This window comes from Gigantopelta aegis, chromosome 9, assembly GCF_016097555.1.
Source record: "Gigantopelta aegis isolate Gae_Host chromosome 9, Gae_host_genome, whole genome shotgun sequence".
Lineage (NCBI taxonomy): Eukaryota > Metazoa > Mollusca > Gastropoda > Neomphalida > Peltospiridae > Gigantopelta > Gigantopelta aegis.
Genome location: NC_054707.1, coordinates 26,737,396 through 26,752,019, shown reverse-complemented (window position 1 = coordinate 26,752,019; position 14,624 = coordinate 26,737,396). Strand labels below are relative to the sequence as shown.

The 14,624-nt window shown below is 36.3% G+C and overlaps 1 protein-coding gene across 8 annotated transcripts in view; it reads right to left on the bottom strand.

Moving 5' to 3' along the window:
- LOC121381093 (liprin-beta-1-like) overlaps positions 1-14,624 on the bottom strand; it is a 225,488-nt gene that overhangs the window by 24,221 nt on the left and 186,643 nt on the right. For all 8 annotated transcript variants that reach the window (XM_041510196.1, XM_041510198.1, XM_041510197.1 and 5 more), the window contains 5 exons: positions 10,699-10,783; positions 9,931-10,016; positions 7,540-7,597; positions 6,730-6,866; positions 5,874-5,922 (listed from right to left, as the gene is read on the bottom strand). In XM_041510196.1, coding sequence (XP_041366130.1) covers positions 5,874-5,922; positions 6,730-6,866; positions 7,540-7,597; positions 9,931-10,016; positions 10,699-10,783 — 415 coding nt within the window. The remainder of the gene's footprint in view (positions 1-5,873; positions 5,923-6,729; positions 6,867-7,539; positions 7,598-9,930; positions 10,017-10,698; positions 10,784-14,624) is intronic.

Genomic DNA, 14,624 nt, shown 5'->3' with positions numbered 1-14,624 from the left:
ATATAGCTAGGTACATCTGATGTATACTGTAACTTTTAAAAACCTCAGTCTGTGACCATTTAATACAAGTAACAAGACCTAAGTTTATGATGATTTATGATTTGATATTAATAAATAAGATCTAAAACACGGTAAAGCAAAAATTAACTGTTTTGGACTTACCTTATTTTTCAGATTAAGCTAATAAAATGTTTACAGTCATGAGTGATATAAATATACAGTATGTACATAACATTTTTGTAAGAAACAATTAATTTACATGAATCATTGAAAAAAAAGAACAACCCCCCCCCCAAAAAACCCAACAAAGCTGTTGAAAACAGCATTATCAATCAATATAAAAAAAATAATAATCTGAAGATATTTTATTTTTATAAATTACAATTAAAAATTTGTTAAAAATAAAAAATAAAAATATTTAATAAATATTGTGACATGTTAATGACTATAGAGTGCTTTTCTATACTGAGTGAAACAAAGAATGCTCTACAATGGTGGGTATTTTTAGACACAATAACAAATGTTTGTTAGCAGAAAAGGGAGATTATAGTTTCGTATGTTGGCAACAGAATACAAGAAAGAGATAGAGACACACATTCTAATAACTACATATTAGCATCAATTAAACGACAATATTAAATGATTGCCTTTTTAGAGAATCATCTCAAAATGAGATGTTTGTCACATGGGAGACAAATGTGGATATCCAGTGATTTGAAAGGTCAAGAATTGTTTTATTATATTTTGTTTACTTTGTATTTTGTATATCATTCTCTTAAGATTTTATTAAATTCCTCCAGGTGAACTGTCAATTTCTGTTCCATTTCCCATCTGTTGTTAACACATCAGACAACAGCTACCAATTCAAGAGTTATTTCAAACGGTCAGGCTCTAACAATATTATAACACTGTTTCCATCAAGTGTGGATGACAGCTACCAATTCAAGAGTTATTTCAAACGGTCAGGCTCTAACAATATTATAACACTGTTTTCATCAAGTGTGGATGACAGCTACATATACCAATTGAAGAGTTATTTCACACGGTCAGGCTCAACAATATTATAACACTGTTTCCATCAAGTGTAGATGACAGCTACCAATTGAAGAGTTATTTCACACAGTCAGGCTCTAACAATATTATAACACTGTTTCCATCAAGTGTAGATGACAGCTACCAATTCAAGAGTTATTTCACATGGTCAGGCTCTAACAATATTATAACACTGTTTCCATCAAGTGTGGATGACAGCTACCAATTCAAGAGTTATTTCACACAGTTTGGCTCTAACAATATTATAACACTGTTTCCATCAAGTGTGGATGACAGCTACATGTACCAATTCAAGAGTTATTTCACACGGTCAGGCTCTAACAATATTATAACACTGTTTCCATCAAGTGTGGATGACAGCCACCAATTCAAGAGTTATTTCACACAGTTTGGCTCTAACAATATTATAACACTGTTTCCATCAAGTGTGGATGACAGCTACATGTACCAATTCAAGAGTTATTTCACATGGTCAGGCTCTAACAATATTATAACACTGTTTCCATCAAGTGTAGATGACAGCTACCAATTCAAGAGTTATTTCAAACGGTCAGGCTCTAACAATATTATAACACTGTTTCCATCAAGTGTGGATGACAGCTACCAATTCAAGAGTTATTTCACACAGTTTGGCTCTAACAATATTATAACACTGTTTCCATCAAGTGTAGATGACAGCTACCAATTCAATAGTTATTTCACACGGTCAGGCTCTAACAATATTATAACACTGTTTCCATCAAGTGTGGATGACAGCCACCAATTCAATAGTTATTTCACACTGTTTGGCTCTAACAATATTATAACACTATTTCCATCAAGTGTGGATGACAGCCACCAATTCAAGAGTTATTTCAAACGGTCAGGCTCTAACAATATTATAACACTGTTTCCATCAAGTGTAGACGACAGCTACCAATTCAAGAGTTATTTCACACTGTTTGGCTCTAACAATATTATAACACTGTTTCCATCAAGTGTGGATGACAGCTACATGTACCAATTCAAGAGTTATTTCACATGGTCAGGCTCTAACAATATTATAACACTGTTTCCATCAAGTGTGGATGACAGCTACCAATTCAAGAGTTATTTCACACAGTTTGGCTCTAACAATATTATAACACTGTTTCCATCAAGTGTGGATGACAGCTACATGTACCAATTCAAGAGTTATTTCACATGGTCAGGCTCTAACAATATTATAACACTGTTTCCATCAAGTGTGGATGACAGCTACCAATTCAAGAGTTATTTCACACAGTTTGGCTCTAACAATATTATAACACTGTTTCCATCAAGTGTGGATGACAGCTACATGTACCAATTCAAGAGTTATTTCACATGGTCAGGCTCTAACAATATTATAACACTGTTTCCATCAAGTGTGGATGACAGCTACCAATTCAAGAGTTATTTCACACGGTCAGGCTCTAACGATATTATAACACTGTTTCCATCAAGTGTGGATGACAGCTACCAATTCAAGAGTTATTTCACATGGTCAGGCTCTAACAATATTATAACACTGTTTCCATCAAGTGTGGATGACAGCTACATGTACCAATTCAAGAGTTATTTCACATGGTCAGGCTCTAACAATATTATAACACTGTTTCCATCAAGTGTAGATGACAGCTACCAATTCAAGAGTTATTTCAAACGGTCAGGCTCTAACAATATTATAACACTGTTTCCATCAAGTGTGGATGACAGCTACCAATTCAAGAGTTATTTCACACAGTTTGGCTCTAACAATATTATAACACTGTTTCCATCAAGTGTAGATGACAGCTACCAATTCAATAGTTATTTCACACGGTCAGGCTCTAACAATATTATAACACTGTTTCCATCAAGTGTGGATGACAGCCACCAATTCAATAGTTATTTCACACTGTTTGGCTCTAACAATATTATAACACTGTTTCCATCAAGTGTGGATGACAGCTACATGTACCAATTCAAGAGTTATTTCACACGGTCAGGCTCTAACAATATTATAACACTGTTTCCATCAAGTGTGGATGACAGCTACCAATTCAAGAGTTATTTCACACGGTCAGGCTCTCACAATATTATAACACTGTTTCCATCAACGGTCAGGCTCTAACAATATTATAACACTGTTTCCATCAAATGTAGTTTCTCTCACTAGTCAAATCCAATGTTTGTAAATACCAGTTCTGTTGTTTGTTTAATTAGAAGAGTTCCAATTTCCTCCGTCTTCATATTTACTGCCACATTTTGAAATATATATAAATTGGTCTCAAGATATTTTTCCATTGAACAGTATCACAAAGAATGACTTCAATGAATCAACAAATGGAACAGCGAAATTCCCAAAGTAGTATCTTGTGTACTATTACCTTACATTCCTGCAATAAAACTTTACCTGGACTTTAATTAAATGATGAAGGATGTGAGGTAGATGAAAGAGCAGATAAAGACAACCATTACACTGATAAGCATTAAGTAGCTGTCTCATTTATGCTGTCCTCATCAGACATAATAGCATAATAGGTTATTTCCCAGCCCAACCAATGCTCCACATGGTGAATATCACATCCTGTCTGTGGCGAAAAATTCATATTAATAACTGCTGTTAATAACTGAAAGGAATAGCCTATGTGCTCTTTGGCAGCAGAAAGTTTCTTCTCCAAAATATGCTGGGGTGTTATATATAAACAAATCCTTTTATTATTTTGGTGTACCCATTCATCCAGAAGTACACAGCTGTAAAACATGTGTGACTGGTAACCTAATCAATAGACGCACAATAAGATGAGCAGTTGTCTTAATGCAATGATTCCCCATAACAGTTATTTATACCTGGATCAGTAACAGTAAAACTTTAAGTCTGGACTTCAGCTTGGAACTTGTCGTCTATACCAAATGTTTCATATACGTCACATGCAGCTGGAGTCCTGGCCTGTGATTTGCAAACTTTAAAAGTCCATACTTAAGACTTTAGCAAACCCCCCAGACTAACCTTTTGATTAGGCAAGACTTTATTAAGGCTTAAATGTTAACTTTTGAAGCACAGAATTTAGTGAAGTTTGAAGTACTGGTGTTGTCATGACATTAAATCTTCAGACTTTTGAGGAAGCTCAAGTCCAGACTTTAAAAGTTTAATAAGCATGGGTACAGAATGTGAAAGTTTAAACCTAAAGTTCACCCTCTTGAAGAGTTAAAATCACTGACCCTGGCTGTGCGAGCTGCATATCAAGTGTGATCATGCTGGACATGTTTCTACAGCGGTGGCAGTTTGCAGCAGATCATCCTAAGAATACTGTGTTTGTTTATACTTATAGGCAAGATATATATATATATATATATATATATATATATATATATATATAAATTAAATAATATTTTTAAATTTCACAAGCCATTAACACTTTCAGATATTGAGTCTAATCCATGATAGCTCAATGGTTCATTTAAGTCCACAATTTAAGTTTGTTATGAGGGTTCAAAATATGGTTATAAACATCCTCTAAATAGAATTTTAAATTTAAATGTTCCTTTGTTTTTTAATACACCAACACAGTAAACTATATGGACTTTAAAAAGAGCTCAGGTATAGCTGGAAAACCATGCAGATTTTGTTCACACACGTCTATCAGCTGTAACTACATTCAATGCACAGGCCATATTGAATCTCGCAGGATTCTTTTTGACCTCTATTCATTAAACATTCTCTTCCATGCTTGAATCTAACTGGTCAGTTTTCAGTTGGCAGAATCTGTCTAGTCAATTTCAATATTAGAAACAAAGAAAAAACATCTTAAGCACCAAGTTCAAAGTAAGAATCCTGGTATTGCAGTTAAGAAACAAACTTAGTCTAGATTCTAACTCTACACAAACTGCACACAACTAGATTCTAGACCAAGGCTTGGGGGTAATTTAATTATCATATCTGACATACAAGTGAACTGCACCGATTTTAGACAATTTAAACTGCTACTGATACATACACCAGTCAAGAGATGCAATTTTTATACAAAATTATTTCACTATCCCTACTACTAGTCGACTTTAAATAGTGTGTTGTAACTCAACTGACTTGTAAAAAGATCTATTTCTTTTTCAGTTGAAATTTCAGTTGAAATTTCAGTTTTGCTTTTTTTCAGAGATGACAATGGACAAACCATCAGTGTTTTGAAAAGTAAGGGAACTTTTAATCAAAATGGCAAAAACAGTTTTGATTGATTGATTGATAATATTTAACATGCTTATATACCACTAAGGCTTCAAGCATGTCTATCCCGGGGCCGAGCTCTGGATAGCCAGGGGTCTGCTCTGGGACAGAAGACAGTTTTGAGGTGACACTATAACGTAAAATTCTGGAGAGAAAAAAACCCCAACCTCCTGGAGCACTTTTCCTTCAACCTTGTTTCGTACCATTAAATTCATCAATCAGGTTACAAATTGAATCCTGTCGTGAACGGAGGAGCCGGTGAAAGTGGACACCTGCGCTCCCATGACAGGCGTGTGCTACAACAGCTTGTTCCAAATATGCCCATTAATATCTATGACCTGATCTGACCTACAAAAAAAATAAAAAATCAAGTATGTCCAACTGTGTACAATGATTTTCTCATGCATTAAAGACTTAACAAGCAGGGAGGTTCATGCTGCTGGAGGTGGTCATCACGCAGCATGCGAAGATCAAAGCTTGGCATCACCTAAGTTAGGCGCGGAGCAGCTCCGTTTTCCCGATCGCACCCGCAACAGTGTTTTACCCAATGCAGGAAAGCCCCGACTGCGCTTGCCATCTTTTTCATCATCTCTATAACGATCTTTTGGTAACGTACCGTAACCTCCCTCGAAAGTATCTGTTTTCTTCTTACTTGTTGAAGGTGTCTGCAAAAACATTTATAAATCATTATGAATATTGCAATAAACCTAAAAGAATAATAAGGTTCTACAAGGTTTAGAAACAAGAATGTTTTAACAGCAGCGGCTGAGTTTATACTATCTTGGATTGTTAACTGGCTAAAAGTCCAGTTTGTTGCAACATAATCCATCTTGATGTCTCCAAGTAAAAATCAAGAATGTTAAGCAAATTTTATGGTTGTCATTTTGAATCTGAATACTCAATATGAGCCTGGCATAAATTTGTTTACCATGTTGATAAAATCCCTTTAAAGAGACTGTTCTGAGTTTGAACCCATTGTAAAGATGTTTCTGACCAACAGTCATAACGACTAAAATTAAATATAAAAAACATGTACATTGTTACCATATGTCTGTATATGCAATTTGTTTCTGACTATCTTTGTTTGTAACTGCACTAACTCCATTTTATTTCCTAATTATATATATATATATATATATATATATATATATATATATATATATATATATATGGTATTTACTAAAATATGGAGATGTAAAATCCAGTTTGGGCTACAACACACTTTAGAAAGACCAGAAACACATTGAATATACATGTACAGACACTGATGTTTAATATGTATTCCTAATTCTTAAAAGGATTATTAGTCTGAAGCATCTTACAGCGGCAGCAAACTCAGGACAGTCTCTTAAAGTTTGTAACAAATTTCAAAATGTATCTGTCAAATGGAGGCAACATCAGCCACCTTCAGTACAGAAGCAGCTTTATTTAAGACTTAAGATTTAAGACGATGTCTACATGATTTTGCTTACTTTCTGCTGAGGTGGTCCCATGTTTTCACAACTGTTTGATCTCGTCATTCCAAGAACCTGCCTGTTGCTTGATGTCATCGATGAAGGGGGTGTGGCTAAGTGATTGGCATCATATTTGAAATCTCCACCTGCATGGACTAAAATGAGTTCAATTAAAATTAACTCTGCTTAATTTAAGGCAGTCAATATCAGACATTATATCTATTGGATGATAATGATGTTTGCAAATCTCAGTAATAACTGCATCTAATAAAGTGAGTTTTTTTTTTACCTTTTCAGCCCCATTTTAGTACAACTGAAAAAACCTGGAGGTCACAGGGTTAACATACTGTTTTTAGTGATTTAAATTCATCACATTTTCAAAATAGCAGACTAAAGAAGCATAAATAAGTTTGTGTGAGTTCCACTAATAAATGGAACATAAATATGTTTGAGTGAACTCTCCAATAAAAAGTGTTCTAATGATGATAAAATTTACTTCTCATTAAAAAACAAGATCTGTCTTAAAAGTATGAAAAACAAATGTAGAAGTGAGAAGTTAAAAACTCAACATTTCTTCTGTGTATTAGAGTTCTTAAGAGAAAATTTACTTTTAAAAGGTGGAAAAAAACCCAACAACCAAAAAGAGTGGGAATTGATTTTGTAACATATGTATAAATAATGTGTATCTGCATAATGATTTTAACAATATTTTCATTGAAAAGTGTGATTTCATTTATGAAATAAAACCCCCCATTTTATCAAAGTGAAGTCTTACAAAGTGCACACCGAGTTCTATGTGTACAGTGAGCCAGTTGTAGGGTAACTTACCCGGGGTACTTGTGGCACTTGGGGATGATAGGTAGTGAGGACTTCGATGCTTATCACTCTGAAGAAAACAACACACTTCAAATTAGTTTTCAACATTTTAAGTTTAAATTAGGCTTTCAGGGAATATTTTGTTCAGTTACGTCGCGATTGGCTTTGTATGTTTCAGAGATCACTACACAATTTTAAAACATTAAACAGTAGCTGCTAGTTGAATAAGACTAAGTAGTTGCTAATCAATCAAATAGACTAGAAATATCGCTAATCAAGATTTTGAAAATAAAATGTTCCCTGACTTTATATACATTTTGATGAAGAAAGTAACAAATATAAAGTTTAAATAGTTCTTTAAAAACAATGTATTGAAGTTAAAAAAAAACCAAAGGCACAATTCTCTTCCTTTCAAAAACATTTTGTAAGTGAACTTTATAATTTGCTGTTTCATTAGATACATATGAACAGCTGCAACACTGGTTTTCATCTTATAACATTTTTTATTTATTTAAAAAATGTTTCAACTAAAACCACCTAACTTAAAAGTATAATCGACGTTTCGTCAGTTAAAAAAAACACCTTCAGAAGAAATAAAACAAAATGGATGGCAAGTAAGCCAGTAAAGCAGTTTTAATAAACTTGTTTGTTTTTGTTATGAATATGTCCAACTGTTTGAACTACATCCACTATAAAAAAAAAACCCAGACAACTGGTTGTCTTTAAAAAGGCCACAACTGATTTATGGATAGTGTGAGTGAGGAATGTAAAAACAGGGCAAGCTCTCATCACTTTCAAGTGTCAAGTGGACAGTGTTAAGTGTGCAGTGATTCTTCTGTGAACCTGTGTTCTTCCACCTGGGAACATCCAGCTGTATACCAGTTACCTTCTTCAGACATTGCTCATGTTTGTAGCCTTAACTTATCTTTAAATGTATATGTAGGTAATTTTGTTTTTGCTTATATCAGAAACAAGAAGGAATCAAAGGAATGAAAGCACCACTTCAAATGTGGATACAAATTCAGAAACCTTTTGGTGTGTTTAAAAATGTCACTTTAGACCTTTCTTGAAGATCTCCCACCTTTGAATGGATTAGAATATTTGTGTAATGAGAGCTCCAGCACATTTCACCATCAGCTACTAGGTGTCCAATACATGGCTAAACCCCCTTAACGAATTTGCACCTGTAGCACACCTACATATTGCTCCATACAATACAGGTGTATTTGATCTTTCCATATAATACAGAGGTATATATTTGATCTTTCTTCACAGCCCATGGGTTCACCCAGTTTGAGCCCTTCCTTCATGACAATCCTAGATCCACTCATTAAATGCAGACAGATTCTTTATGATCTTCAGATCGCTAATGTGTGTCAAGTTCTGATCACTTGTGAAGATCACATCACTTGTACATGTCACGTGGAGGACTGTCAAGTACATGTCAAGTGTGAACTACCTGTACCTCTAGGCATCTAATCAAGAGTTTCAGTAATGTCAGGGCAGCAAGATACCATCAGTGTTGTTTCTCAGATTGAAATAAAACACACACAAAAGTTTCAGTATCTAAGGAGAGACCTTAATATAGGCATCACCGGTTGGTCAATCCCCAATGTTAATACAAATGTCAATAAATATTGTTTATAAAACAAAGTTTCAGTAATGTCAGGACAATAAAACAGATCATCAGCGTTGATTCTGACATTGAAATACAACACAAGTCTTAAGGCATATTGACACACTTGTATTTCACTCTGTGGTTTCATCTGTGATCAGGTGTCTTCAAAGTATTCAAGTTTGATATTAATAACAGATGTGAGCAATTGGTAAAGATAATTCTGAAGATAATCAGTTTCTTATTGTACTGAAATATTTTATTTTATTTTACTGTACTGTGATGCAGTTGTATCCAGTCATAAAACATTGATTGCTATTTGTACCGAGTTATGATGTCTTACATACTACTGCATTACATTGTCATATACATTTTATCTACATTGTCATATATATTATATCTACATTGTCATATATATTATATCTATTCTTTCACCTCTAAACCTGAACAATTAGTTTTAAGTAATTAAACTACATAGTGAGAGCTTTCTATCAAAGAGTGTGCTATAACTGTTTTAGCTTTCTAAAACTGAACAGCATAGTATAAAAGTAAACTATACACTAAAGGGCTAAAGCAGTTATGGCATCCTTTTTGACAGGAAGTTGTGCTCACTACAAACAACTTACAATTTTCTGTCCTATTTTGGCACATAAATACAAAATTTGTATTGTAAAATGTAGCAAAATGCTTTAATATAGATTATTTGTCTGTTGGCATATCCCAACAACTTGATGGGCTATAAAATATGTCTAAGCAGTAATATAATACATAGTGTGACGTGGACTCACCTGCGAGGTAACTTCTCCAGTGGAAGGAGTAGTGGAAGAGCTTGTGGAACTGGTGTCGTCTTCTATTATTAACAACTCATCAACCGCTGAAAGAGTCAACAAAAATAACCAGCTAAACAAATGAATTCTCAAAGTTAAAGAGTACAAAGGGGTTTTCCAGCTATGGGATACTGTGAGCCACAACACTACTGTTAAAACATTTCAAAAAGGTTTTAATGCCTATTACATGTCAGTCATAAATGTATATAATAACCGACACTTGTTCTATAGTGAGAGAGATGAAATTCACTACTCTTGACAATTAACAGACCAGAGATACATTTATATTAGAATCCAGGTTTAAAACATTTTCTCACTCTCCCCATTTCAAAATGAATGAATGGATGTTCAACAACACCCCAGCACAAAAATACACATCGCTTACTGGGTGTCACAACCTGTTTTAAAATACTCTCTGACTGGCCTGGTAAAAACAAAGTTAAAACCTTTCGAAATATCCCCCAAACAAAGAGAAATAGTGTTAAAAGGCAAATGTAATACAGTGGACTGTCTAAACCAAGTTCAAAGTGGATTGACAAAATGTGCTGATAAACACAACTTGCCGGATTTCATATTAGCTATAGTCACGGAACACACGTACATATTTTCATGACCGTAAATCTTCAGTATAATTAATAGTGTGACATTGTTAAATAATCCCATTATAAATGTGTGTTACTTGTTTGTGTTATTAACAAGTATAAACAGTCCGATGTATTTATGTGATACCTTTTCTACCCTGAGCTTGAACCAGCAGCTCCTCTACCCGTCTGTACCGCTTCAACAGTCGCTTCATGTCATCAAGCTTCCTATCCTGAAACAAACAAGTACAAAATTTTATCCTTTGATCAATATTAAATAAATTATGGATTAAAAAAAGATTGCCTAAGCTTTGGAATTTCAATGTACAGTTCCAAGTAATTTTCTATCTAGTTCATATTAATTAAAGGGACGGTCAACTCAAACAAGAGCCTTATGTGTTGGAAAGATGCATACCGGGACCACCAACACATACAATGTACTGAAACTTTAACAAATGAAAAACGCGTAATTTTAGAGTTAATAAAAAAACATGATTATTCCTGCTAACTGGGGGCAGCAATTTTGTTTCGTTTTTGTGATGTCCGGTAGTACAGCATGGGAGGAAGTGACATCAACTCCATCCAACTCCTCTAAGCACAGTGTAAACAAACGCTCTAATTTACGACAAGGCGCTTCACTTTCATCAACCTGACTTGTAAAACAACATAAATGACTTGATAGTATAATAAACTATTTAACTAAATATATTTCAATTTGCATCAATAGAACGAAATGGAGTTATAGTATTTTTCTCTTTTAAAAAATCAAAAGAAAAAAAGCATATTATTAGGCCTATTGCCAGTATTGGTAGGGTATGTTCGAGCAAAAACGACCGCTCATGATACCCATGTGATAATTTTCTTTTCTTTGGGACTACGTAATTGGTCAGTTTAGTGATTTTAGATGGGAAAGTCTACTTAATCAAGGGTTTTACAGAATTACTTACAGTAATAAAGCAGGACGGCTGATAATGTCCATTACGATTTGAGGGGTGTCCACGCAGTTATCACACAATACCCTGTGATCTTAATAAAAGAGGCACGTCTTTTTAGTGTGTCTAGACACAGTCAGTGTCTGGGGACCGTCTAAATATACACCTGCTAATCAGGAACCACAGGTACAGGCCACAGAAACTAAAGATCAATTAACCAAGAAAACTCTGATTATTATTTCAGTATGTGGGTTAATTTATGTACATACAAAACATAATACAGTTATTTCACCACTTTGACAATGGTGGTTTATATTGAAAAATAATATATACTTGTTGCTGACTTATGGGATGGATATTATTACAGAACATTGTGATACATCTGCAAAAATCAGGTATGTTTTGTATCTTCAGTTCGAAGACTAATTCCTGACGTGACACGTTAGGTATTACGTAACCACCAGCTCGCCAGAGGGTGTTATCACTGGGATGGTACAAAATGGCTGCACCTGTTATATATACTCTTCAAAAGAAGAAATGCAAAACCACATTGTCGTAACATTTGGAGAATTGATTTAATTATTCAATGGTGAGTCCGATAATTACCAAATGTTGCAGGATTGTTCACAATTCACTCTAGTCCATTGTGAGTAAGTGATAGGACACACCACCAAGGTCAAGGTCATCTGGAGTCAATACCGGGTGTGGCCTCCGCGTGTGTTGACAACTGCCTGGCACCGCCTGCCCATTGAAGCAACCAGAGTACGGATGACGTCCCGGGGGATGGTGGCCCACTCGGCCTGCAAGGCTGCTGCCAGCTCGGGCAGGGTCTGGGGCTGTGGTTGTCGCTGTCGGAGGCGTCGGTCCAACTCGTCCCATAGATGCTCAATTGGGTTCAAATCCGGTGATATCGATGGCCAAGGAAGGACATTAATGTTGTTGTTCTGTAGGAAAGCCGTTGTGAGACGTGCTGTGTGAGGCCTGGCGTTGTCATGTTGGAACACTGCGTTGGCGTTGGCCATAACTGGAACGATGTGTGGCCGGAGGATCTGGTCAATGTAGCCCTGTGCATTCAGGTTGCCCTGCACGTGGACCAGGTCAGTTCTGCCAGTGTGTGAGATGGCTGCCCACACCATGACACTACCCCCGCCGAATCTGTCCACTTCCTGCACGCAGTTTGCCGCATAACGTTCACCACGACGCCTATACACGCGACATCTTCCATCATGACGTCGGAGCAGAAATCGGGACTCGTCACTGAACCACACCTGTCTCCATCGCAGTTGAGGCCATTGTCGATGAATCTGGCACCACTGCAGTCGGAGTCGACGGTGTTGTGGTGTTAAGATGACACCTCGAACTGGACGTCTGGCACGAATTCCTACCTCACGTAGGCGGTTCCGTACGGTCTGGTCGGATATCCTGCGCAAACCTGGTATTGCTGCGGCTGTGGAGGTGGCAGTAGTCAATCGTTCCCGAAGGTGGCGTACCCGGATGTAGCGGTCCTGCCCGGGGGTAGTGACCCGTGGTCGACCGGATCTAGGGAGGTCACGTGTTGATCCATGTTGCTGGTAACGGTCCCACAGTCTGGAGATGGTGCTTGGGCACACATGGAATGCCCTGGCAACCGCCGTTCTGGATTCGCCTGCGTCTAGTCGGCCGATGGCATTGTTTCTCTGCGGTTCACTGAGACGTGGCATGTCCTGGATTGTCAACTGTCGGCCAGATACAGAGGCCAGGCAAGCGAACACCCTGCACTTTTATACTGTCGGTGTTCATGTTGCACGTGCAGACAGCGCACGTGCAGTGGTGACATGGTTTGCACGTGGCTGCGTTTTTGCGAATATTCACATTTTGGAACTTTATTGTACAGTAGCTGCGTTTTATCGAATGTAACCGTGGGAATGTGTTTGGGACATGCAATGACCTTATATTCACAAAGCATGAACCAGTAGGAAACATAAAATCGGAGTTATAACCCATTTGTACCCTTTTGCGTTTCTTTTTTTGAAGAGTATATAATAGCCAACACATTTAACCGTTTTATTAATTAACTATATGATTATACTTGCCGATATTAAGCAATAATGTGCATCATATATCGTTGAATATGCATACCAGGACAAATGCCTTAATTGTCCCTTCCTTTAATTACAAACCAATACTGATGGTTAAACATGGTTATCTTGATGTTGAAGGAGACAAGCGTGCTTCGGCTGATTGACAATTCATTTGTCTTTAAAATACTATTGGCAACGACAGTTTCATCAATCCACACACGCCAAGTTTTAGAGGTGAATATTAAATCAATAATTAGTTTGAGAGATCTAGTTTATCAAGTGTTTGAAGTTTTGAGTTTTTGAAGGCCATTATTACTAGGTTCTATAGCAATTTGGCCGGGACCGTCGTTTCAGGAGATCGAAGGTGGAATTATCAAAGTTTGACTGTATTACTGATCTCTTTTGGTTGACGTTCCAGTAAGGTTGTAGTGCTACCAATCAATGACATCATTGTATGACGTTGAAGTGTTATGTCCCACTTTGATAACAACCAAGATATTTTTAACCGTATGGGTAATAAACAGATATTAACAACTCATCCAAGGCTGATATGGTATTTCCAAAATGCTTTTGAAATGCACTGATCCAAATAATACCCCAAAATGAAGGAAAACCAGTAATGGCCTTATTATCACACACATTCTCCTGCACCTTCATTCAAATCCTTTTTACTCGATTACAAAATTACAAAATTAAATAAATTGAATACATCTCTTTTATGGTGGTTACAAGATCTGTACCAGTCAGGACATGGCTTTTATGAGTTGCTGCCTGCCAAGGTAATGAAGTACTCGACTTCAGAGGTTGAAAACTATTAAGCACACCAAGCCAGTAACAGTAGCACTAAACAAACAGAACTGCTGGTATATAGTGGACATAAACACATCCAGTCACACAAGTATACAGCCAGACTTTTCTCAACAGGTGAAGTGGTTTTCACAACAGATATAAAATCTGACTCTTGGCACTGTTATCGATGCCCTCGGCCACACTCTGGAGGTAGAAAGCTATTTTAAACCAAAGTAAGTGATCTTTTATTCAACAGTAATAGCACAAGTAATAGTACAGCTTCAAATCTCTTT